We start from the raw sequence: 27301 nt of genomic DNA, 5'->3' as shown, positions 1-27301 counted from the left end.
TTAATTCCAAAACCATTTTTCTAAATTTCCAATGGACTTGTATTCCTGGTGTCTTTTCACGTGATCACAAGCAAGACACGCATGTGATTCCCAGAACCTAGGAAGATGCACTGAAAAATCCTTCTTCCAGTTGAAATAACTAAGATACATCTTATTATTTTTGTCAAGCATCAGAAGATATTCTGCCAGCTCTCTGGGGGAGAGAAAATCTTCCACATGTATGAAAGAGTCAGCTGGAATGTAATTCTCATAATTTTCTCTGGAAGGGCCCAGTACGACTGGTACTGATCCAGCCAGGAGAGCATTGTAGAGTTTCTCAGTAATGTAATCTTTGTGGATTGAATTTTCAAAGGAAAGGTAGAACTTGCACGTGGAGATAGTTGGAATCAGGTTTTTGTCATTGACGTAGTCTCCGAAGGCTTGTCCGTAGGTGTGGATTTCAATGTATTTGCTGAGCTCATTGTAATACTTGACTCGCGCGTGCTCAGGGTTCCAGTTACTCACAACCCAACAGACCAAGTTTTCCTTACTTGGTACTTCAAATGTGAAGGAACTGGTGCCAACCATCATGAAGCCATAAGGCACCTGGATATCTGAATCACGCCGGTAAGTCAGGGTCAGGTTAAAAAGGTGTTCGATGCCACTCTTTTGTGGAGTATGAGTTGGAGACTCCAAGTTCATCCAAATCCACTTCTGGAACGGTGGCCTGGCTTGCTGAGGTAAATTGGCCAGATCCCAGCTGATGTCTCTGTGATGAATGAGGACAGCATGGGATCGGTTATAGAGCGAGCGGTCAATGGTCAGATGGCACCCGGGGATGTTGAACATCGTCTGGCAGGACGTCAGATCGAATGTCTGACCAAACGGCCAAACCCAGATCAAAACAGTAGTTTCATTGAGATTATCAGTTTTGGAAGAAAAGAAGTTCTTCATTTTCAACACTGAACTGGCTGATTCTATAGGACCAGAAATCCAGCTATTTGTTGGTTTGATATAAATTAATATAAATGCCATGAAACAACCAAGGATAATGAAGATAATAAAAAATGGCCGGAAAATTCCTTTAGATGTCGATGTCATAATTTGCTCTGAGAAAAAAAGAGGAAGAGAAAGAGAGAAAATAATATCAGGTATTAAATTACATATATATGTCTTGTTAAAATAATCAGACATCACAATAGGTAGAACTTCAATAACACTGAACTGCAACCTCAGAAATTTCTATTGAATGGAGAGGGCATGGTCTCTTGCACTCTGTGACAAAGTAACATTATTTCTCTTCTTCACATTAAAAGCTCACTGACAAAAGCAAGATTTTAATATGTCTCATCCTTGGTGAATCAGTACATATTGAGAAGTTTTTTTGCTCAGAACCTAGGCCAAGCATTTGGAACACAGAAGACAGAAAAAATTACCCTTTAATTCTATCCCTGTGTCTGGATAACATAAAGGATAACATGCTGCAGATTTGTTACATTTGTATTTGTGTGAATGTGGAGGACATAGGATTAGAGGATTGAAAAAGGAAGGGACTAAAACTTTAATTGTGTAATCAATAAGACTCTTATTAGAAAACTATTTCGTGTCTGGTGGCTACATAGGGATGAACATTCGTGCCTTCTCCAGGGGACTCCTAAAATACCAAGGGGAGGAAGCACCAATAGAGAGTTTCCCTATGCAGCCACATATCTCACATATTTCCCACATAAAAAAAAATGAAGAGAAATTAATATAAAATATGTTCTTGTATATTTCATTATGTTTTTTGTGTTAAAAATGAGGAAAAGTAGAGATATGCTGCATAGTTATGAGGCATCCTTTTTTTCCCATGGGGAGATAGGGCTGAGAAGTTCATAGAGCCTCCTTTGTCCTTGCTCTAGTTGTTTCCTCCTGAGAGAAGTGATCAATCTCTTTCCAGAACTACTCTACCATATGGTTCTTGCAAAACCTAACAACCCTAGTTAGGGGTTGTTAATTGCTAACCTTTGATCCTGAATGTAGCCCTAGAACTCACAAATGTTCTAAAACTAAGAGAAGTTAACCATGCAGCACCATGGCACACAAGGGAAAAGGAAGGGAAGTCAGTTACAGGAAAAAGTACTCTGAACATATGGGCACACTGTAGATTCTACAATGTGTTACAATTACTGTAAATGTTGTCTGACTTTCGTTTTCTGCACATCTTTCAATTTGTTGTGTTTTCTTTCTTGGCTAGATAGTGCCACAAAAAAATTTTATTAAAACCCCACCCCTATAAATAGAAAGATACATAATATATAGATGTATATATATATATATATATATATATATATATATATATATATATATATATATATGCACACACAAAGTCAAAGAAAATTTCAGGCCTTTAAAACCACTTCCACAGCTCATCTCTTCCTACTATAAATAATACAGAAATAAATCATTAAATTCAGAATGAAGACATGATTGAATGTGATTCAGGGGTCCATTAATAGCACATAACTTTGCAGCCTTTGTGAGTGCAAAAACTGATGTGTAGTGAGTGTAGCGCTACAGTTACAACAGAAATGTTTTCACATACATTGTTGAGGAAAGGAAGAAGGACAGAACATCACTTAGCTTAGCTTTACTCTAACACTGTATCTTGAAGAAAAGGAAATTGTCACAATATCTCCTGGTTTGGGAAATATGGATGGTTTTAATTCTGGTTTTAGTTATAGTGGTGGGTTAACCTTGTCTGGCTGTCAGACCCACCCAGCCACTCTCTCACTATCTCTCCTCAACAAAATATGGGAAGAAAATAAGATGAACATCTCATGGGTTGAAGTAAGGATGGGAAGGTCACTTATAAGTTACCTTATAGGCTACACAGGCTCATCTTGGGGCGAAATAATGTAATTTATTGCCATTTAAAATTGATTTATATTATGAGAGACAAAGACAAATATTAAAATAAATTTTTCCCTCTTCTTCCCAGGCTCAGCTTCCTCCTTCATTCCCAACTCTTATACCTCCTACCCACTCCTTAGCAGTGCAGGGGGATAGGAATGCGGGTTTGTGATCAGTCCACAACTATTCCTCTTAGCTCCTTCTTTCTCATTGTACATTTCCCTTCCTCCAACATGAGTCTTTCCTATGGGATGCAATTCCTTCAGGGAAAAAAAATCTTAGCTACTGATTGGGCTGTCCATGGGATGCTTCAGGACACATCCTCCTGTGGGGTCCTCCCCAGGCCACCATGGGCTGCAGGGGAATCTTTGCTCTAGTGCTTGGAGTACATCCAGCTATCCTTCCTCTCTGACCTTGTGCTCGCAAGGTTGTTTCTCACGTTTTTCCCCTCATTTTCACTTTCTTGAATGCACTTTCCCAGAGGTGCCAGCACCTTGGCTGCAGGATGTAGCCATGCCCTGCAGTGGGTGTGTTGGGATATGCTGGAATTGGCACAGGGTGGCCCCGGCTGCTCTTTGGAGAGGCTGTCCAGAGTCCCTGCTGCCAGTGCCTGGGCACAAACACCTCCTACAATTATATAAAATATATGGAAGGCTGAGTCTGGTGCTTTTGTCAAGGCCCTTTTTCTGAAGGACATAGTTTAGCAGGCCCTCTCTGATTTCAGCAAAATGATTTTGAGGGGAGTAAAGGAGGGGAACGGTGTGTGTCCATGGCTTTTCCACTTATCCTCATCAGTTTAAATCCCTCTGAAAGAAAAATGAGGCTTTACAGCAACATTACATTGGCTTTTTTTTAGCCTGTGTTGATTGTTTCTTGAAATTATGTCTGGAAGGAAGAATATGTCCTATGAGAGCCTGCTTCTCTGCCTTACTACAGGGAAAGGGAGAATGGGACCTCTAAGGAAGAAGGGATTTAGGTTGAACAGCTCTAGGAGATGCAATTCAAGGAAAAAGCAAGAGACTGAGCTGATATTCATGTAAAGCTGTTCTTTGTTTCTGTGCTTTTGAAAGCAATACACAGCACAGGTATAACTTATCACTGAACAGAGAGTGTCAGCTGAGTTTGAACAATAGATTGGGACACGTTTATTTTCAGGAGCTGATAATTTTCTAGGGATTAAAAAGGATGATGAAAAATCAGAAAAAGGATTTTAACATTGTGCCTTGTCACATAGTCACCCTCCAGTTATAAGCCTTTTGACTCAAGTCTCTGACAGGGATTATTTTACACTAAGCTCCTCTGCTAACTAATAACAAACCCCTGCATCATCACATGACAATTCTTACTGCATAGGAAATGACCAGGTATTATATCTTCTGTCCTCTGCCTGAAATTCTAATTTGTCCAGACTCTTGCTTTTGTGTAGGAAGCTTTTGAAGTGTAAAGCCAATGTGAGGATAATCACTTGTTTGTGCTACCCCAAGTACCAATATTAACATCTGACCATGTTAAACAAATGAGTTTGCCAATTTTTGTCTCTTCTGGGTTGATTTCCTCTCCTGGTTTTGCTGTCCTGTGAAGGCATGTCCCCCTTCTGATGTGGGATCATGGTTTTTAGTTTTTGCCTTTTACCAAAACACTAACCTACATCCAGACTCTATAGTCCTTTACAGTCCTGCATCCTTTGGATTCAGAGAACCAGCCATTCATTATGCAGTCTCACAGATCCTTTAGGTGTATTGGCATCACTGGCATGCTTTGCTCTGAAACTACTCTTAATGGGATGGTCGAAAAAGGTTCTAATAGCAGGACCCTTTAAAAAATTGAATGAGAGTCTTGCAAGGAAGTAGAGGACCTGAGCAGGCACCTAAAAATACCACTTATCCATACCCTGAGGAGCTGGACAGGGTTTTTTCATGGAATTCTATTTTTGTATTCCATTTTGTGGAATACAGTAACAACTATTCAGATGTATACTGGGAATAGTGGTGATTTTTCATTATGAAGTACTAACAGAATCAATAATTTCTGTGCTTCCCAAGGCAGATTGAGGGACCCATGGAATGGACCAGCAAACTCTGCTTTCATGACTTTTGGGATTTAGTCCTGGGCACAGTCAGGCAGCAGAAAGTACAGTGAAGGCATGTGTTAAACACTTGTTGACACATTATTTGCATAGCATCATAAAGTGGTTTGGGTTGGAAGAGATATTTTGAGAATTAGCTTGTGTGTACTACTAGGACGTAAAGGTTATAGTGCACTAGAATTCACAGACAATTTTTTCCATAATAATCTCCAAAATGGGGAGTCTTTCCCATATTTATTTTTGTCCTTCTTTTTTGTGCCCAAGATAACCATTAACATCTGACTGTAATTCTACTAAAAAAGTGACACTAAGAAGACATTTTTTGCAAGCCATCACCTTAGTTCACCCTTCCCCTTTCATGGCTTTTCTTCCACCACAGAATCACAAATTTCCTTTCTGTGGATTTCCTCCCCCATGCATGTCGAGTCTGAAAGGAGAACTTTGTCAAAGAGATGTGTTTACTGAGATTTTTGCCAGCTGGAAGAATTCTGTACTTTTGATAGTTTTGTAGTTTTGTTATAAAGTACATTTCAGAGTGTTGTGGAGTAGCAAGTATTTTCTAGGTGCTTTTTTTTCCAAGTTGAAAATATAGTATTTTATCAGTACAAGACTGTTTTTCTCGGTACAAAACTTAGCAAGCATTCTTTTTAAGTGCAAATCTTGGCATTCCATCAGCAAGCAACTGCATTTAGCAGCAACACAAACAGGGAGATAGTAATGGGGTATCAGACCTGTTAACCCCAAGTTCACCAGGCAAGGCTTGCAAAAAAATGTCTGGTTTTGCATGCATTATGACGAAAAATCAGTTTATTAAGAAATAAAATTGAATTTTATGGGAACTGTTTTATCATATTTTCCTTGCAACTGGGACTTGTCAGTCATTCCAGAAGGGACAGATATGTTTTGCTTTTTTTCTGATTATACAATACTGCAGTGGGGAGAAAATATGAACTTTCTCGTCAATAATATTGATGCTTTTTTCTCTGGCATTTTTTGGCACCAATTTCTTCAGTTCCTCAAGGTTTTGTCAGTAGCCCAAAATGTACCATTACTTGCAGAGGTACAACTTTCATTACTAGTCTAGGACTGAGATTTTCCAAAGGGAAAGGACAGTATTTTAAAATAAAAATGAAGCTACGATTCTTAAAAGCATGGACACCGAACAATGAAAAAAAAAATCACAATACTTTTCACACCTTAGAATTCTTAAGTGTTTGGGGCTAACTCTTGTCTTCACCACTAGTTGGTCTCAGGATTCCTCAGGTGGAAATGCTTAACCTCAAGATCCTCAGGGATTGCTCCTGGCATCAGAGTGGGTGAAGAGCAGAAGGACCTTGAGGTTAACAGAGATGTCTACCTCTAGAAGCAGACAATCTAGGTAGATACTTCAGGGCTATAAAAGGACAGCTGAATGCAGTGAGAACTGATAGGAATCACAAGCAAACAATTGTTATTGTCAGAAAGAAAGCTCATCTGAGATTGCTCTCCCTGTCCTCTGGCATGTTTTACCCCCCTTGGTCATGGCATATTTGCATTTATGCTAAAAGCTGGATTTTCTTAAAGCACACTTCCAATTAGCTAGAGCTGTTTCACCTGCAGCATTGAAGAAAACCTGATTGCCTCAGGATAGCCATCGTGTAACTTCTTATCTCCAAGTCAGTGCTGTATGGACATGCCCCCGAGGGCTTTTGCTTTAGCTCTGAAACTGAGGAGTGCTCCTTTTACTGGAATTAACTCCCTTCTCCCAGTTAAGCTTCCTCTGTTGCAACTGGAACAGCGGATTTTTTCTCCCCCAGCATCCAAACACAGGCTTGTTTCCACACATTTCCATGCCTGTCCGCAGATTTCTGAAAACAGCCCAGCATGAAAAGGCTCAACAGAGCTGCACAGAGTTAAAAGGCTGAAAACAGAATGAGCTGCTGATCTCAGACTGCATATTTTTATTCTACTGTTTACAACATTCTTTTTCTTCCCCTCTCCAGCTCCTTTGTTTTTGAGTTATTTGTTAATTCCAGAGATTCCACTTTTGTGTGTTTGCACTCTGAGAACAGTATAGAATAATTTCATTCAGTGGTGGTAAATTTTACTTGGAACAGTTTAAAACAAATTACCTAAAAGCACCCCGAGGAGAGGTAGCCATTAAGACAGATTGCTTCAGAATGGTGCAGAACCTGTCACTGGAGACTGGCAAGAACCAGGTTAGACAAGCACCACTAAGCCATGAGAGATCAAATTGTGCCCCCAGGTCCTAGGGCTGGGCTACAATGACCTCACTTTGTTCCTTCCAGCCTTGGGCTCATGGCAGTAAACACAGATTCTTATAAAATGAACCTAATAAGAATATAAAATGGCAGTCTAAAACTACAAAGAATTGCAGAATAAATGAGTCAAATCATCCCCCATCCTCAACGTTGTCTTGCAAGCTATGAAGCAGCCACATGGCACAGAGTGAAAACTTGAAAGAAAGCAAAATATTATGTGGACAACAGCAACTACAAAGTTCCTATTTTTAAAGGCTAAACCTAAATCTTGCTGTCAATTGCTGGATGGGGTACAGCTGCTTTATTTTGTGAATGTCTGAATCTTGACTCCCTTGCTGAAGAAAATCCTATTCTCAGCTTCCTTCTCCAAATTGCTGTGCAGTGCACAGCATCCTGCCATGGCTCAGCAGCCCCCAGCCTCCCCCTGATTGTCATCTATCCTCTCCTTCTCTCCATGGCAGCCACACACTGTCACTCTCCAGCTGCTTATACAACAGCTCAGTGGCTCCTTACTGTGATCCAGTGTACAGCAAAAGACATTAGCCAGGGACACAGAGTCTCTCAGAACAGCAGGGGGAAATGGCTAAAGCACTGCTGTCCATACCAGAGTAACTTTATGTCCACCAACACTATCACATATAAAAGAAAAAAAATACAGTCCTATCAGCAAGAAACTTTTCCAGACAATCCAGAGTTAGTGTCAGGACACCCCACATGGCAGCAGCGTTGCTTTCTAATCTTGAGCTTACGAGTTTGTCTCAGAGGATACAGGAGGTACCCTTTCCTTCCCTCGGCACAATTGGAAAATAAATGGCATGCAAAGTGATCAGAACCTCAGCAGCATTGCCAGCCTTGGTAGCATGCAGACAGAACCTTTTTTACCTTAACTTCCACGTTTGGTTGTCCACATCACAGCTAGTTTATGACCAACAGCAATCTGTGAAAGGGGTGATGGCTTTCCATACTGTGCTAGGTGTAAAAAATGGAGTTCTTCACCACTGTAGCTTAGCAGCAAATTTTATCTGCCTTGCTAGAAAAGAGCTTTTTATCTTTCTGAATATAAAGCTCATCCTAGTTATGCAGCACAAGCCAGTCCCTGCCTCTTTCAAAAGCCCTGAAAAGGCTCGGCACAAAATGAAGCTGATCAAAGAAAAGTGCTCCAAAAGCAAGTGGTCTCTTCCTCCCCCCTTTCCATGTGGTTTGGGAACAACAAACTGCTGTTCTCTCTGATTCTGCCAGAATTGCAGAAAGAGCTCTTCAGCAGCTTTGTGACTGGCTTGTAAAACTGCAGCCAGCCAGCTGAAATATGAATAACATACCTGCACAAACTGTGTGTTTGTGATGGCCACCCGCCCACCAGAAAGCCCTGGCTAACTCACAGTGCCTGCGAAAATGATGTGAGCAAAGCCAAACAGAGAGAGAGCATGAAGTGGCAGGAGAAGGACCATAGGCATTCCTGTGCACATAAGTTAAACTCCCCATCAAACAATCACAGTTGCTTCTGACTGATTTCCTAATATGTAGCTCCCCTGTATAGTGGAAAAACCTCCTCCTGTGAAGAAGATAAACCAGAATCAGGAAAAAGCAGAAGATGCCTACTTATAATATTGAACACTTACTCTGGGGTATATTAGTTCTGTGGCAAAGCAAGGCTTTTGGAGCTCTGAGCCCCAGCTGTTTGTGCAGATATGATTAGAGGCTAGGTGCAGAAGTTACACCACCCAATCTTGCTGCTTAAGCAAGCTCAAAAAATTTAATTGAGGTTTAATGCTGCCTTTTGTGCAGATAAACCTGCATAGATCTGAGGATTTTGCCACTGGCAATGCAACTTTTGAGACAGCTCTGTAGCCAGGAAAGGAAGCCTGAGAGGCCTTTAAGAACACCATAAATTCCCCATCCCCTGATCTCTGCTTAACATTTCACTTCTTTGCTTGCCTAGCACCTTTTCCTTAAGAGACTCATTATACCTCTAGGTTTGTGATCTGTACTGATAGAACCATTTTTTTTCAGATGCTGGTCAATGTTCTTGCTTTAATTTGAAAAATCTTCTGTGCTGTGGATCCTAGTTACCAGTAAGACAACAACTGCCCCAGAGAGAAAAGAAAGCTACTGGAGTGCTGAAATCCATTGCAATCTGCTCTGTGGCTGAATTGGGGAATGCCATTTACTACTATGTTAGCAGAGAATAAAGGCGATAATTTATAGGCTTACTTTTTAAAATATGTCCATCCATACTCTTTGCAAATGAGACTTATTCCCCTCACAGAATGGAAGGATTGGCATTTGTTTTAAAAATACAATCAACAGAATTGGGCTTCTGGACTATTCTGAGCTAAGAAGTAACAAAGTGTTTGTCAAGAGGATTCAGGATAGCCAAGACTCCTTAGCCAGGTTCTGCTAGTTGTCTAGATGCCCTGAGCAGAACTCCTCACTGATCCAGCTTTCCTAAAAGCCCATCAGTGACTCAAAACTTCAGGTTAATCTGTGCATAGAGAATACAAATCCTTCATATTGTAACATACTGAGTGCCAAAACAACAGAGGCTTATTTTCTGTCTGGGAGAAGTGCAATTCAAATAATGGATTGTAGAGCACTAGTGTGTGTGAGGACACCAGCACTAATTGGAAGAAAAGAAAAACTAGCACCAATCATTTTCATTGTGCACCAACAGATATGTTCTCAAGATTACTTGTGTTGGTAGTAGCAAATATTTCAAAAGAATAAGCTGTTAAGTGTAAGATAGAAGGTGATTATCAAACAAGACTCTTGAATGAAACTCTTGTAGTGCTGGAGCAAGATTAATAATTCACTATGAAGGTTATACTATACCGTAAAGTTTGGACACTGAAAACATGAACAGAAGAGATCTCATACATCTCTTTCAAGATCTGATACAAGAGCCTTTTTACTCAAACACAGGGAGAAAGACCAGGATCCACAAAAAGTAAATTCAGAAACTTTCCTATTAAGAAGTTTAAACATATGCATGCACAAAAACTGAAACAAAAACAAAAACTTAATCACCCAAAACCTAAAGCGTGATAAAACAAGAATGAAAGCATATTAAAAAAAAAATATGTGTTTTAGATAGTGTATACTATAAAACCAGCAAAACTAACAATCTCCCAACCTCTCAAACTGTACACTCTTCTGAGAAAACAAAATTGCAGTTGAGAGAAAGCAGTCGGTAATTTCTTGGAGTGTGCAAAGGCTTTCTCTTTGTGTGCACAACAAAAGGAGGAGCAGATAGCTGGAACTACAAGTATAACAAGCTGAGAATACAAAGCTTAACAAAGTCACTGAAGAGACTTTTCTGTAGAAAAGAAAAAACCTGAAGTTCTTCAGTGAAGAAATAGCAAATACACAAGAGGAATGGGTCGAAGGAACAATTGTCTGAAAAAATCCTCCAGTAGCTGCAAACACCAACCTGTTCTAAGGTGATGTTTTCTTTTTACTACTTACTCTCCAGGTTAACATAGACACTGATGCCTCTGAGAGCAACTTGAGGTTAGAACATGTCAATGAAGAATATTCTGCACAGGCTGCTGACAAAAACTGCACAAAGCCAGCAGTTAGTTCAGAGATCATATTTCTTTTGAAAAGGCTCAAATTATTTGCTATTTCTTATCTTATTGTGTTCCTTTTAAGCATATTAAAAAAGGAAGTTAAATGTTTGCAGTCTAAGTTTAATTCTAATATTCAATTTGCCCTTGATTCTAATGTTCAATTACTGGATTTTAGTGTCATACCTTATTCTACTCTTAATAGAGAAAAATTAATGAATATTTTGCCACTAGAGTAACAATTCAATGTACAACTATTTACTGTATCATAGAAATACAATTTGCCAAGTAGTCTTTTTTCCATCTTAGGGTTTGCAACCCATAGTGTTTCTCTGGCACAACATGACTGCTTATTAAAACTAGGCATTTAAAAAGTGGAAAGAAAGAGATTTGTTCCTACCATGCAAGGAAGACTTTATATTGCAATCTTACTCAGAAAGTAACTTTCTAAAGAAAGTCTGGAGAGATAGGTAGGAGGAAACACAGAGAGAAAGAAAAAGAGCAAGGGAAATAAGCTGTAAAAGATTTAAAAAGGGGTCTAGATATGAGGTCAGCAACACAATGCTGGATTCCTTTACTTTAAGGAAATTGGTGTAAAAAAAGTGATGGCAAGCAGCTGCCTTTTCAAACAGACTGTGAATCCATGCAATTCTGTTTAGCAATTGTGGGTAGGACTCATTTGATTACAAAAATGTTAAGAGGAGCCTAAATCACTAATCCTAAGTGTCCTAAGAAGCCCCAAACCAGGAACAGGCTCTACTAGTAGGGATCAGGGGACACGTTGCAATCCTGCAACCCTGGAAACCTCTGTTCATTTGTCTGTTAGTTCTGGTCATGCTTAAACTCTCTCTGACCCTCTGCCTTTCAGACTCCTGTGCTCTCAGCTGCCTGGTGCCAGCACATCCCCAGAAGGGGCTCATTCTTCACAGGGAAGGGCCACTCAAAATCGATAAACCAGCTATTACCCCAGCTCTGAGCCTCAAGGAAATAGATGTACCTACAAGAGCAGACTCCATCTTAAATGCACTGGTAACAGCTGCTTTTTGTTTGTTTGAATTTAAAGGAAACAGGCAGAGGATGAAGTCCCTTTGTGCAGAAACTGAAGCTATGACCTATTTAGATATGAATCTTTCTTCAACCTCAAGTGATTCAGATCTCGATGATTCAATTTTCTTAAAGGCTTTCTAGCTCCTAAACAACAATGTCTGTCGATTTTACAGTGTGTGAAGAGCATTAGGAATAGAGGTGAGCAATCCTTTTCCCCTCACTGGAGGCCTAGGTGCTAATCAAGACAATACTATTTTCTTTTGACCTCTTTCTGTCTCCTGCCTATTGACTCCCTAATGATTTATGCCCAGGGGCACATCTGCAGCAGTAGAAGGTAGAGTCAGCTTCCTTTCCCATGCAGTTTACAACCCTGTAAAGAGAAGGTTAAAGAGAGGGTTTAAATCTCCGTTGTTGGAAAGAACACAAAAACTGGTATTTATTTTGGGTGAATAATTTTCTGGCTGTGCTTCAAAAAGTGTAATTTCCTAACTTCTTCATAAAAGGAAGGGACTAGATCCCTGCTCTTGGGGGAGGTTTCCTCAAGAATCCTCTGATTCCTCAAGATTCCTTCTGAATCTCTAGAAGGACCCAATCCTTTAGAGCACTGGAAGTATCTTGGTGAAGTATCTTGGTGAAGAACCCCAGTTCTGTCTTGGGCAGCCTCTTTCACTGTTGGTGGTGTGTTGCACTTGGAGGTGCCCAACAGATTGTCTGCATTTTGTAGGTGCTCCAGGAACCCCAAGGAAGCTTTTGGGCTAACAACCAGACCTGCTAATGGTCAGCAGGTGGTGGGTGTTGAGGACAGCCTTTGATCTCTGTGGTTAGTTGTGGTCAAATGTCACACAAAACAAATGTTAAAGTACCACAAAGACCTCTTCCCAGCCAAATTAAATGGAATTTCTGCTAGAATATATGTCTGTTGTAAGTCCTCCTAAAGGAAGTTTAATCAAAAGAAATGATAATAATGTTAGGAAATCATTATTTCACTGACAAGAACGTTGCTCTGCTGGACAGCACTGATTTACCTGGGCAATTAGAGCCTGCTGATGCCCTGAAAAATCTCATACACAAGACATAGAACAAAGTGATAGTGAACTTCCTGGCTCTTTTATCAGTTTAATCTGAGTTTAGTTGAGCAGAATTTCATTTGAGTTAGGCACTAATCACTTTGTCTCATGGACACCTAAAGTGTAAGGCTCCTTTCCTTCAATAAAATAGCTTCAAATCTACCAATTAAGAGTACCATAGAACCAAAATAAAAGGTGCTCTAGTAAAAACAATACATTCACTTTTGAAATGTCTTTCCCAAAAGAATCTTTTGGACTTTTGCAAGCATAAAGTTTTAATCAAGCCACAGTTAGAAAATTATTGCTAAAACTGCACTGTGTGGAGTAAAGCAGCAGTGGAAATCAAGTCCAGGAAAGATAAGTAATTTTCACAATATCATGAAAATTTGAACAACTATTTGACAACTATGATTTAAATTTGCATCAAAATGGTTGAATCTGTGGGATAGAATATTTTCTTCAAACAAACTGCACCTGAAGATAGTCATATCACATTTATTCAGATCAGATATCTTTTTTATGTATCTTTGTTTCAATTCTCTGAAAACACCTTCAAACTTTTTTGAGCGAGGTAAATTAGTACAGAGAAATGGAAGACTTAGTTAGATTAAAGTCAGTGACCCCTTGATCTTCAAAATAAGCAAGAACCAACCCTTTTGCAGAGCTATAGTTGAAATTCTACCAGCATAGCTGGATTTGCTGAAAGACAAGAAGTATCAGAGATGAAATTTTGCTCACAGACACACTGTAAAACCTATTAATTTCAGTATGGTTAGGGTTTTGCTCTTTCAATGGATTGCAGCAACATGTAAGAAGAGAAACAAAAGAGAGCTCTAAAGCTGTTCCTTTGTGTTCCTTAAGATTAACTTAGGAATAAAAATCCTAAGGCAACTCAGGAGACAGCAAGACAGATGTAAGTTGGAGCACAGGGAATCTAAAATTTGGAACAAGGTGCAAATAATAAACACCCTCCCTTATACACGCACATACTGTGCCACCCACATTCTGTAACTTCAGAAAAGATTGAATCACTTTTTGGAAGTCTTTCTGTTTTCACACCTGCTGTATTTTATAAATACATACTTCTATGAATACTTGTATATATATATATATATAAATAAAAAATATATATATACACACTATATATGTGGTATTTGTAGCACACTTAATTCCTTAGACTCCCTGAAATGTGATTTATCAATTATGCTTTATATTTCTCTGTATCCTCTCTACATATGTAGTGTGCAAACAAACCCAGACACGATGAACTTATGGATGTTGAGGCAGCAGTGCCCGGGCTGCTGGCCCTGGATGGAGGCTGTGTCCCCGTGGGAAGTGCTGCTGCTGTGCTGTCCTGGTGAGATGTGCTGCAATGTGACAGCCAGTGGGTGCAGAAGGCAATGGAGTCACTATCACTGCCCTGCTGGAGGGAAAGAGAGCACTGAATTCACTGGGGCACTGAGCCAGGGAGGAGTGGATGGGAAAAGGAGGCAGAAAGTAGAGACAGGTATTATTATAGGGGAAATAAAATATTTTTCTTTCTTACGTCCTTTAACTCTTTTGTCATTGACGACATGAAAGAACCTATTGCTCTGAAACAATTATTTCATCAGGAAACACAGCAGCAGGCTGGATCCTGCAATCCTGAAGATTATTTACAGCATGAGATTCATGAAACCTCTGCATAAATTACTGGAGATGGGAAATCTGCCTTTTGATTTCTGGAAAAAGTCTAGCAAGGAGCAGAAGGCAGTTGCTTAGACTAGAATTCTGATGAAATATGGCATGGGGGAATTGGGTGAATTTACTCCCCATTAAGCAAACAAGCATGTTTATTGATACAGCTGATATGAATAGAAAGCTTTAAAGAGAAATGAATTTTAAATTCCAATTTAAGTTGCATTCATATTCTGTCCCTTTTTGCATTTTCTGCATCAGCAATTATTATCAACTTCTTTTTTATTACCAGCCAGTTTCTTTCAAGGCTTCTGTTCTTTAAGGTTTTTAGTGATGAATAAGACAAACACAATTGTTTTCAACAAGCTATTCTTAGTGGATTAATTTTAGTTGCCAATACAGATGTCTAAGATTTATGAGCATGTTTTAAAACTAATAAAAAAATTCTAAGAACATGTTGGAATAAACCCTTTTAAAGGCTTTTTCTACACATCTTCTGTTTGTCTTTTGAGTTATTCAGGTTCCTATGTCATGTTCAACACCTTAGCATCTGGTTTTGTTATTTATTGCTCTGAAATTATGCTCTGCAATGCCAAAAGGGAAGATTAAAATGTAAGCAGAATTTGGTACAACAAATCAAGAGAAAGATATGAAGATCAGAGGAGTATTTTTAAAAATTGAGTTACTTTGGATTTTTTGAGGTGTAACTACAGTGCAGAATACTTTTTAATAGATTCCAAATAATTTAATATTAACTGGAAAATAGAGTTTTCAGATACCCATCAAATAGTTAGAAAATTCCATACAGTTTAAAGGCAGTTTTGCTGCTTTAAGCTGTTTGTTTGAGTGCCAAGCAAGCACTTATTCAATGTTTATGGTGTAAGCATTTAAATGGAAAGTAAAAGATTACTTAACAGTACTTGTGTGCGATTGACAGATATTGGAATTTGACTGCACTCTGCGCTACTTGAAATGATAACAAATGAAATGTGTGCATCCAGAAAAGCTGGTTTTGGATGGATGAACTTGACTTGCTGATGAAAGTAAAATGAAATAAATTACACTTCAACCTCTCTGAAACTGGCGTGTAATGCTGAACTGAACTGTATTTCACTAGGAGACTTCAAAAAGGTTGTCTAAGATTTTTTCAAACCTAAATAGAGAATAAAATACAATAATCTCCATGAGACTTCTGGAAAGATACTTTAAATTGTCATTTTATGCAAGGAAGCATGACAGAGTTTTGCAGAGCTGATGTGTTGATAATATGATTATTTCATCTAAATTTATTTTCCCTTTCGGATTTTACATCACTGGTTTATTTATCTGCCTTATAGAAGGAAAATTAGATAAAAATAACAGCATGAAGGAAAATGTAGCTTTGGAATAGATTGACTTACAATATTTAAGAACAATAAAAACTTTTCCACTACAATAATTATTTGAAGTGAAGAGTAAATTGTTAAAATTTATTTTCCAAAGTCCCGCAGTGTATAACCTGTTTTCTGCCAGTGAAGGACAAACTCAGATTTACAGAATAGAAGCTATAAACTATGTGGAAATTAATTTCTTATTTTCATTGGACTGGATGAATTGGGTCCTTTGTTCCCTATTCTCTCTTCATAAACTGCTTCTAAAATGATTTTTTGATGCATTGTGCACAAAACTATATTTTGATCTACCAAAGTTCAAAGAGACTCGACCACAGAATATTTAATTCTTTTTTTGGTTATAAGTTTGTCAACACAAAAATCTACCTTGGGAAAGTTGAGTTTGTTGCCATTTTCTCAGGGGTGTTTTTTTGCCATATTTGAATCAAATTTTAAGGGAAGCGCAAAGATGCCTTCATGTCAGTGCACCTCATTAGGGAGAGATTAGTTTGAAATATTTCAATTTTGCTGTGAACAAAAAGGGAACATTTCAGTATCACAATATTTTGCAGAGGACAAAAAGTCATCCCAGCTATCATTAAGGTTCCCTTAATGGCTGGAAGATTTCTTCTGCTGTCAAGCTTGGCAGAGACATCCATCCTTACCCATGTAAGGATGCTGTCAGGATGGGATATGACAACAGCCTCACATCCCTCTCATGAGCTGTAAGGCTGAATTACCTTCTAAAAAGAGAGTAAGAGGGGAAGAAATGTATCTCACCTTGATACAGACATAACCTGAGTAATTAGTAGTTTCAATCAGGAGACAATCCAGCCACTGTTGCTCTAGCAGCAAGCACCCACAGGGGTACCAGTGTCCCCAGAGCTTCCCAGGGTCCCCTAAGATTTCAGGTAAGGGCACCTCAGAGGATCTATCCTAAAGAGCTTGTACCTCAACATGCACATGTACAATGCTTCTACAATGCAAAGCTTCTCCTTAGGGTCATAACCTCAGATATTATGGTCCTACTAACAGATTGACCTGCTCTCTTAACTACCTCTCTGTTATTTTTTTCCCTTCTACTGTTCCCTTTTCATAATTCTGACCCTGTTTTCATCTTTACTCCTTTTCTTTTTGGGGCAATGTAAGAACCTTTCAATTTCTCAGAATTAGAAACAACTAAGGAATTCTGTCAGCTCCAGCAACATACAAACCACTTCACTGAAGTATCCAAATAGCACTGCCAGTGCCTCTTTTCCTAGCCTTTGTCATCATTTAGAGTGCTTTTATTTACTGAACATTTACATATTTTAAGACACATTAGCAGAACTTTGAGTGTTTTTGATAGGGTCCAGGGTTTGAATGTTAATTCAACAACAATTGTTTCATACATGGAAATTGGTGAAATAAAGATCCATGGAAAGTCTGGGAGAAAAAGATTCTGAAACGTTGTAATTTTTTTTCTTTGCGTACTGTTCCTCTGAGAAAGGGGAAAGACTGTCAGTCAGACAAGGAACATTAAAGAACTGGATTTCTTAAGACTTCAAGAGTGTGCAGGAGAGACAGGAACACCAGACTCATCCAGAGTAAAGGTGGCAGAACAGAGGCAGTTTCTTGATAGTTATTTTTCTGTTAAAGACATAATATACATATGTCCTACTGTGCTATTTATTCTGTATTATTGAATCAGAATTGAAGAATTGTGGCTTTACTATGTTATTTATTATGCAAAATTAATCTCCATGCCTATGCATGTTTACACTAAGGGTGCTACATTTACTTTCATGGAGACAAGGTGCAGGGTGCATTACATCCCTGACATTTCATGTAGGCTCATAATCTTACATGCATTTCACACCACTTCACTCTACTAATTCATTACTAGAGTTGGACCTTGTTACCCCAGAAACAGACACTCCAAATTAAAAATGACTGCAGGATCCAATCACTGAGACTTTCAGGTATAATCATTACCCAGTTAATGAGCATGAGTTAAAAATCCTATTAATTTCATTATAACACTTTATTTTGCATACACTTTCTGGACCTATGATTGCAGGCTTTGTGTAGGTTGCCATGCAAATGATGCGTAAAGAGGCTGACCTGGAACAGAGGCTAGACAGAGTTAAAGGAATAAATTGGTATTTATCGAAAGGCCTTCAAGGGATACACCTTGGGCAGTACAAGAACTTGGCCATGGCTCTGCCAAAGATGGACCCAAGATGGATGCAAGATGCACAGCATGTCATGAATTGTCACACTTCTATAAGTTTTGGACCATATACATACTGTCAATTGTCCAATTACAGCTTCAGGTTATGAAATCCCATCCTCCCAGATTGCTCTCCTCAATTCACTATTGTTTACACTTCTTGAGCCTAAAACTGCAATGGTGTCCTTGGTTCTCAAGCTGGAAAAGGATTGCTTTGTCCAACTAAACTGTGAAGAGACCTTGCTAACACTTTATATGAATTTCATAGTCACACACTAAGGCAGTACAGAATCTAAAAAATATGAAAGCTAAAATTCAAGGCATCACAAATACCTCATTGAAATAAGAGGTGTTATGTTCTGTCTGTGTCCAGCTCTGTTGGTTCCCAAACCCCATTTCCTCACTGTCCTGCTTCTCAGATCTTCTGGAAGACTTTGGCTGCAGGTGACAGCACTGTGACCAGTGATGATGCTCTGAAACAAGCAGCTTTTCCCCATGTTTCTCAACATGCCTGATCCAGAGCCTGCATCTGGCCCAACATCTACCAGGTCCTGTTCTTTAGTGAGGTTCCATACTGGATCTCACTTTTAATATGCCTGTATATACATTTGTAAGCTTTTGATATGTGTATGTAATTGGGAATCACTGTTCTCAAACTTTCCCTTTTGATTGGCCACAGTATAAATATGATCACTAAGCTATAAAGATATCTGTACACAAACTGGTCAAATTGTGATGCCACAAAAAGCAGCATAATACACAAAACCACAGAATTATATAGAGTATAACTATTATCAAACTGAGTATAACACACTAAAGTAATTCCTTCTGTAGCTGCCAGGGAAGAAAACCACTTTGACAAAGCAAAGCAAGGGAAGCTTAATAAATAAATGATACAAGGAAGGCAATTCTTAACCCTCTCCCTTTTAACTTTAATGGAAAAGTCTCTTAAGGAGAATAATTCCAAAGAGCTGCTTGGAATAGGGAAATGGATAGATGTTTTTCTAAGGGCAAAAAAGATAGGTGAAGCACAAATATGGACTTTCCTGGTCTGCACTGATCAGCACTTTGCCTTTTGCTTTGAAAGCTGTTATTACTCCCTAAATAACCTCCTTGTTGTTACTCCACTTTCTCTGTAATAAGGGTGGCAGCTGTTTGCTATCGTGCGTCACAAGTCTGAAGGTGCATTTTGGTGGTAAATACAGAGTATGAAACCCACTATTTGGATGTCATTCCCACAGCTCAACTAACATGCTGTCACTGTCATTTTAGCATCCTAATTACATCAACATCGTCCTTTGTGACTCTCACTGCAGATTTCCAATCAAAATGTCTGTGATGAGGGAAATAGCATTATTGCAATCAAACAGCTGAACAGCATCTCTAATCCTAGCTTGTTTAACTTCCCAGACACAGAACATAGATCTGAACAGCTAAACATGGCAGGAAAGTACACCTATGCTGTGACCTGCTCTGGTTTAGACAGCTGCTGAGGAGCAGCTAAACATGGATGAGAATTGCCAGACTTCAGTGCACCTCACTCCTGTAACATTGAAGGATGGTAAAGAAAGAGCATAACCAATACAATTTCTGTCTCTTAGTATCTTTCCTGTGTGCTTGCATATGTGCATATGAATTCACACACACACAAAAAAAGTCCCACATGATTAAATTATTCAAAATGTTTTACCCTTGGTGCTGATTCAATTTTATGGTAAACCTAAATCCAGGAAGCCTGAGGTTCCTGGGTTCTTCAGCACTGTGAATACACAGAGATTCCATTTTCCCTGAGAGATAACATTTCTAGGAATCACAGCAGTACTGCAAAGCTTAAAAAAGTAATGCGCTCTACCCCAAAAACTAGGATGCAAAATATACAGTATTGATTGCAAAAAATCCTACTAGGAGACTGTAGGAAAGCAGCTCCTGAGTTTTACTGCTATTTCCAATTGAGTCTAAAGAGCTCGCTGCTTGTTCTCTCAAGGCAGAGAGCCCTTAACGTGGAAGGTTTGAAACAGTCTCGAACAAAAGCTCTTTTCTATCTTTTCTGCTTGTTTTTCTTCTTTTGATGCCCATGGGTCTGAACCATGACTGCAGCCTATTTTGTGTCAGGAGCAGCGGTTGTGCTGGATACACTTGGGTGCAATGCATCATTAGGAACTGGTTTAGCAATTGTGTAGACCGAGAGTAGTAAAATATTTTGAGTGATGCTCTCTGTGATTTGGAACTCATCAGAGGTGTGGAATGAATATGGTCTGAATAGCTCTAGCTCTATTACTGTAACAGAATAACTGCTCTAATTTGGAGAAATTTGCCACTGGTTGGATGCTCCTGTCCTGTTTTACTGCATTGTAGGTCTATGTTAGTTTGCATGTGTGGTGAAGTGTTGTATTTTCTGTAAATTGTGGCTTTTTTTTTTTGTGCTTGTCTCCTAAAATGATCCATGAATTTTACACTCCTACCCTCAGTTGGTATCTCTACCAGTGAGAGCACTAGTGAAACAAAAATTTCCTCTTCCCAGTAATGATATACACATTGCTGTCTGCACATTTGGTGAAGAAAGCAATGACTATGGTTTGCCAGCACTGTCCTTGCTCCTAAAATATGAAGAAATATGAAGAATATGTTTATTTTGTGAAAAAAATACATGAAAGTTTTATTCTACTGGGAAAAGATATACTGAAGTCTAAAAAAAGGTTTCAGAGCTACTTATGCTATAAATAACTAAAAGTGTCTCCTTCCTTATTCTGTTATTAAAGGAAAAAAAAAACGTTAGGATCCTTGCAGAGCTCTCAGATCTAGGATCTGTTCTTGGCCTAAAACTTCATCCTGAACCATCAAAGCTGTCTGATCTGCAGCAAGTCTTCCCAAATGCTCGTGGAGTTCCCATTCACATTCTAGTCTCTTTCACAGTTTTTTCCTCAGATTGTCAATCTCACTACTTAATCGAGGTATCAGTTTTCAGCGTTGCTCCCAAAGGATTGCTGAGCATTGTAGCAATTGCCTGGCTTCGGAAATCCTGGTATAGCCAGATATGTTACCTGTAAACAAACCTGGTTTTTTAAGAGATTGTGGAAAGCATAATTACTAGTCTGGTATTTAGTTTTGCTATAAAGGTTTTTATTATACAAATAAAATCTCCCTCTACACCAAAAGGAACAGGTTTATTTCACTATAAACTTCTTTATACTTTAAAAGTATAATTTAATTCCTTTACATAGGCAACTAACTTCAGATTGCCATAAAAGAGAAGCTGTGATGGCGCTTCTGACAGAAATTAGAAATGAGAGCAACCTATTATAAGTTTGAGTGTTGATGACATTTTACCTGGTCTGCTTGAATGTTGAAAGAGCTGATGGGGACACTGGCAAGTCAGATCTTATGCCTTGATTTAGTTTCCTCAAACAAAAAATGGAGTTAAAGAGACTCACCTTCTTTGTACAGCATTCTGAAAGTAGGTACAGAAATTATCATGTAACTAATATCGTGTAACTGTTTTTCTTGTACTGACTGAATCCTCTGTTAAGTGAGTAATTGGGGTCTGTGACAGCTTTGGGCTTGCAAATCAGCGCAGATGAGATTCAGCAGACTGGAAAAGCAAAAATCAAAAAGTGATCTATCAGATTACTTCCTAATCTCAGTGTCATGTCAAGTGCACACAGTAGGTTGTAGTAATTGCAGAAGAAACTCTGATTTGCATTTCTGGTAGGTCCAGACCACCAGATCATAGCCTCAATGTGTTTGCTTTCCAAATGAGACCAAAATAAATCATTTTATTCAGGTATCATGGGAGCACCAGCTGTAATTTGCCTGAGCTGATGTATCCAACCTTTCAGCGTGGCTTTGGGAGGGTTGACTGCACTGATGCCCTGCAAAACAACACGGAGCAGAGCTGGCTCACTTCTCGAGTATGGCCAGATCCACTGTGCAGCAAAGATCTTACACAGCATAGATATTGTGGCAGTCCTTATGAATCACAATGCATTAGCATTCCTACTGCTTTACTCCAAAGGGCAATGGGGTCAGAACTTTGCTCACAGGAGGCACGCACAGGTAATAGTAATGCACTGCATGGATCTTGTGTGTAAAGGATTTCCTGCTTGAAAGATTGTCATGCACTTTCCTGTATTGACACCAAGTTTTTTAAGCTGAGAAAATACAGTTTCTATTTTAGTATGACTTCAAAGCCTGGAAAAAGCAGTTTTTAGCCTCAAGGTGATATGAAGAAGGAGAACACTGATGGGCACAGAGGAAAAGCAGACTAGGCAAATATACCCCAAGCTGATATGCAGTACAGCTATTATTATTATTACATTTTGTCTGCCTTTTTATACTGTATATTTAGAGGCTTGGTAGTAGAGAGGAATTAGCAGTCTCTGTTAATCTATTCATTACTTTCAGAGATATTTCAAATGCTTTTTTAGCTGGCCCAAAGAAATCTAAACCCAAAGAAATCAATAAGAAGAAGTAGACTACAACAGTTACACATTAGAAAAAAGAAAACAAAAGTATTTATGTAGTTCTGTCCCATGTTACCTTCTTTTTTCTTACTGCATTATCAGTGTAGTTATGCCATTGTAGCACATTGCTATTTAAATTCCTTTACAAAGGTTATTTTTGAGAAAGTTTAAAAGTTTTCAGTTGTGCCATTGTCTCTGAGGCAAAAGTTACCTTGAATTCCTTCTTCAGTTTTCTTCTCTCAGGTACTTCAGATTATTTCCCCAAAACATGATTATCAATTCAGAGCTATCTTTTAAATGACATTTGAATTACAGCAGTGATCATACATAATTTTTTCTGTATTATAACTTTAATATGCTCTTAGTAAGCTCACAATATTGCTTTATAAACTTTGTTGTAAGAGTAATAAGGAAGAATGAAGACTCTTATTTCTATTTTCTTTCAGAATCCATTCTCTGTGGGAGCTAAAGAAAAAAGAGCTAAAAAAAGGTGTTGTGACAATAAGAAGATTAAATATTAAGTGTCAACAAGTGTTTCCATTTCTCTGCAAAGACTTATATATAAAATTAGCTTTTAAAAGCTTCTTACAGAGTATTTTATAACTGTTTTACATGGAGTATAAATAAATCAACTAATTTTGGACTAGCCATTTAATAAACATAAAGAATCTTAAAGAAATTAACTCTTTTACACACAAAAAAAACCCTGGTCACTCTCACTATATGAGTCTAATTATGATGGCCACATTAAATTCCTAATTTAGTACATACTAATGATTTTGAGAACAAGTGCAATTTAAGCTTGAGCTAGATGTTGCAGAATTCTACAAAGTCCCGAGTCAAGACAGTAAGCTTGGTGAAACTCATCCTACTTGTGGAAGGAATATGGTCCCACTTTAAAAATTACCTGACATCCATATGTGACAGAAATCCATCACTGTTTTCAAAAATAACCTAGACATTCTAATTGGAACTTCAATCTTCTAAAAGTTAGGCATATTTTCTAAATTGGGTGTTTAATCTATTTTCATATTTAAGGAGAGAGACTACTAAGTAAGTAATTCACAAAATAGCTGTCTTTTAGGGAGACTAGATGCTTATTTCTTATTTCCTCTAGGGATGTAGTTATTAATCCTTTTTTGGATTCAAGTGGATGAAGGAGTAGAATCTTTCTGTATTGGCAGGTGGGGAATGTAAGGAACATGTCTTAAACGCCATTGTAGAAAATAGAAGAATAAAATCCAAATACCTTCTGTGTTTGATTTGGGTTCTTATCTTCCAGGAAAGAAATCTAACAACTAATCTGTAAGGAGGAATTCAGAAATAAGAGTCTTTGTGCATCACAGGTGAGACTTAAATACTTGACTACTGTAACAGAATGTGGTTCTCACCAGAACATTGTGGCTGTGGAGACAAAATCTTCCATCTGTGATGCATCCTAGAATACAGCAGCTTCATGTGACAGATTGCAGAATGGACAAATATCTGTTTTAAAATGAAACAAAACACATTTTAGGGACATCTTGTGACACCATAAGTCAGTGCTTTCAGCTACATGTCAATTAGGAATCCTTCCTCTCTCTCCATGCTGCTTGTGTGAAGTTCAGTCACGCTCCAAAAATCCTGAGTGGGTGAGACATCCTATAGGGAGAGCACGCTTTGGTTTGAGAGTCCTAGGAGGGTAATGACTTGTTCCCAGGCTTTTGGTAGCTCAGTCACAGCAGAAAGGTCTGTGGCTTCCTCAGAGCCAAGCAGCCAGTCTGGATTCTCATGCTGGAGACTTCACCAACAATTTGGATGAAGAGGTCTCCAGAGACAGAAAGCCTACACAGCAGCTGAGAGGGTGGAATGTCCCACAGGTGCCTTAACATTTGAACTTAGGAACTTGAAGCTGTTGCCCAAGTCCTCTTCAATGAGACTTTGACTCTCTAGGCTCTATATGAAATATTTCCATAAGTGCCTGTAGGTTAAATGTTTTGCTTTTATGTAAGGACCTGAAAATTCAAATAATACACCAGAGGGAATTTACTAAAGATTCTGGGTATTATATTAAACTGTTTACATTCCTACTTTCAAATTCTGTCCTCTCCATGCCTTGTACATACTTTTGAAAATGAGATTTTAGAAATTCTTTCATAACATACTGTGAAAAACTACCCTCCCATTTCACTGGAAAAATGCAGAAATTTTGTTGCTTCAAACACTGACCTAATTTTCATACTGTAAAGTTTGCCTATAAAGAAGAAATAGAGTGTAAATGCAAGTCTTTTAGGGCTTTGATATGTTTGGAAACAAAATCCAATTAAACTCCTATATTTGCTAATCTTTGTCTTAATAAAGTTGCTGTGGGTGTTATTGGCTGTTTATACCATGAAATCATGGCAAAGCAGCATGATTATTTTCATATTTGTGTTTATATATTTTACCATTATAGACACATGAGAAAACCTGCTTGAATCTTTTCAATATAGAAATCAGCAAATAGTTTTTAAAAGGAGAGAAGGTAATTAACTTCACTTCTTAATGATGCTCTTAATTTAAACTATGCAAGAGATGTTTAATGAGTGAGAGAAATGTTGCAGAAAAAACCTGTTCTTTGGTTAAAAAAACTAAATTAGAATCAGCAGAGTTTGAATCTATTTGCACATCTTCAGCAGACTTACTCTGTGACCTTAACCAAAGTGTTTCATTTTTGTGCCTTGTGGTTTTTCTATAAAACAGAAATAATAAGAATGAACTTGCTGAGAGCTTGTGGGCCTTAATTGTTTAGTATTTATATCTTCTGAGAGAATATAGATAGGATTGCAGAATGTGATGAATGATTAGCATTCTTTTGCTATTACCAAGCTCTGATATTTTTGCACAGCTATTTTATCATACAAAAATCTTTACTTTTTATAGCCCTGCATCCAACAACTACCCTGACAAATATATTGAGCAAAATATGTGAAGTCCTTCTCATGTCTCTTAAATGTAATTAGTGCCCAAATTACTCTCAAAATCAGTAGAAGACAATAATAGTCTACCTCCATTGATTGTACCTTCCAGGTCCACAGGAAGATGAGTAAAGAGTGACTTCCAGGTAAAATATATTTACACAATTTAATGGTTCAAAGCCCCCCCAAATCAGCACAGAACTCATTGTCTTCAGGCTTAGCATGCAGGTCCTGGAGAATGGAAAAAACCTCAACTTTCTGCTTCTGATTGAGCTGGTAGGCAACTTGTAGGCAACAGACAAGATTTGTTTTGCAGGTGATGAGTTCCTGAAGCACAGGTCTGGCCCCACAGCTGCAGGGTCTGGGTACCCCAGACAGAACAAGAAGCAAACCCTCAAGCAGTACTAACAAAAAAAGGCTACATGGGTACCAAACGTGCTCTAATGGTGGGTGAATTGTTCAGAGAAACTGCAGAGCAGTACTTGTGATGAACAAGTACTGCTACTTTGAAGCAACAAGCAATTTCCAACAAATACTTTCAAAAATTTCCCACATAGTTCAACAGAAAGAGGTTAATGGTCTTTTTATGAAAACATTTTCTTATTGTTATTGGTCTTTGTGCATTGTTACTTTGGATTGGGGTGTGTGGACAAAGCTCTTCAACTTCTTTAAATATTTGATGCAGCTAAGCAGGTGGAACTTCCCACCTGATTTATTTGTCAGCATAAGCTAGAAGAGGTTTTTCTGGTTATAAAAATAATTTTATTTTGCATGGAGAAAATTCAAAATATGTAACAAGACAACAAAACCAGGGGATTAGGACTCTTTCCTATCTACATTTAATCCTGCTCTGTGGAGTTTGCATATATGTATTCTCATATACATATAGTATATGTATATCAGAATATATAGTAATATAAATATATAGTAATATGAAATGCAATTACATCAGAAACATACTATACCTTGACTATAGACTAAGCTGAACTATAGATCCTGAACTGTTATAAACAGGGTGCAAAACAGTCTATATAGAACTCTTATCTGTACATGTCTTCTCTACCTTCTTTTAAAATAAAAATCTAAAGGGCAGTGTCACTACCCTGGATGCTGCAGACTCTGAAAAGCATTTTATTTGAAAACTGCAAGCAGCAGCTCGGGATATAAAGTCCATCATGCCATTACAAACATGAAATGAATCAAACAAACAAACAAAAAAAACCCAAAAGAAAATAAAATCTATCCACAATAAACAGATCCAAAAATGGTTTATGAAAGTGTTGTGGTAAAGAAAATAACACAATAAAATAATTAGAAAATAATAAAATAAAATAATTAGAAAATATGCAATAAAGTTTGCTGTGTAATTATTTATTTATTTTAGTTATTATTTGAAATTATAATCTTTGTAATTTAAAATGGTGTCAGTAACATGCAAAAATATAATAAGTTTTACTGTGATGAAGAAAACCAGCCTTTTCAGGACAGAATCATAGTCTCTTCTATCAGGCTTGAAGATAATTAAACATTTGTCAGTGTGACAGGTCCTAAATTCCCAGAAAATAATACAGGGATGCAAAAAATACTATTTCATATTATTGATTGCTAAGGACATCAGAGCTACTGGGCATGACAAGTGAAAATGACAGATCTAACCATGTAGCAAGTATGTTAAATAATGTTTGGAGCAAAGTAAAAGTGCAAACTTTATGACTTACTAGTAAAAAAAAATTGAATGCCCTTATAAGGAC

General features: G+C 38.0%; 1 protein-coding gene across 2 annotated transcripts; it reads right to left on the bottom strand.

Annotated features, from left to right (window-relative positions):
- Positions 1-24072, bottom strand: FUT9 (fucosyltransferase 9). 2 transcript variants are annotated; one of them, XM_058802641.1, is made up of 2 exons: positions 24006-24072; positions 1-1088 (listed from the first exon to the last, which is right to left on the bottom strand). In XM_058802641.1, exons 1-2 carry the CDS (start codon positions 24070-24072, stop codon positions 1-3), a joined length of 1155 nt encoding a protein of 384 aa, XP_058658624.1. The 2 variants fall into 2 exon arrangements, with proteins under 2 accessions (XP_058658624.1, XP_058658626.1); XM_058802643.1 differs by lacking the exon at positions 24006-24072 and adding an exon at positions 2949-2978 and having other exon boundaries at positions 1-1101.
- Between the last annotated feature and the right edge of the window lie 3229 nt (positions 24073-27301).

The sequence above is a fragment of the Ammospiza caudacuta genome, chromosome 3 (assembly GCF_027887145.1).
Source record: "Ammospiza caudacuta isolate bAmmCau1 chromosome 3, bAmmCau1.pri, whole genome shotgun sequence".
Classification (NCBI taxonomy): Eukaryota; Metazoa; Chordata; class Aves; order Passeriformes; family Passerellidae; genus Ammospiza; species Ammospiza caudacuta.
This window is presented reverse-complemented; position numbering and strand designations above follow the sequence as displayed.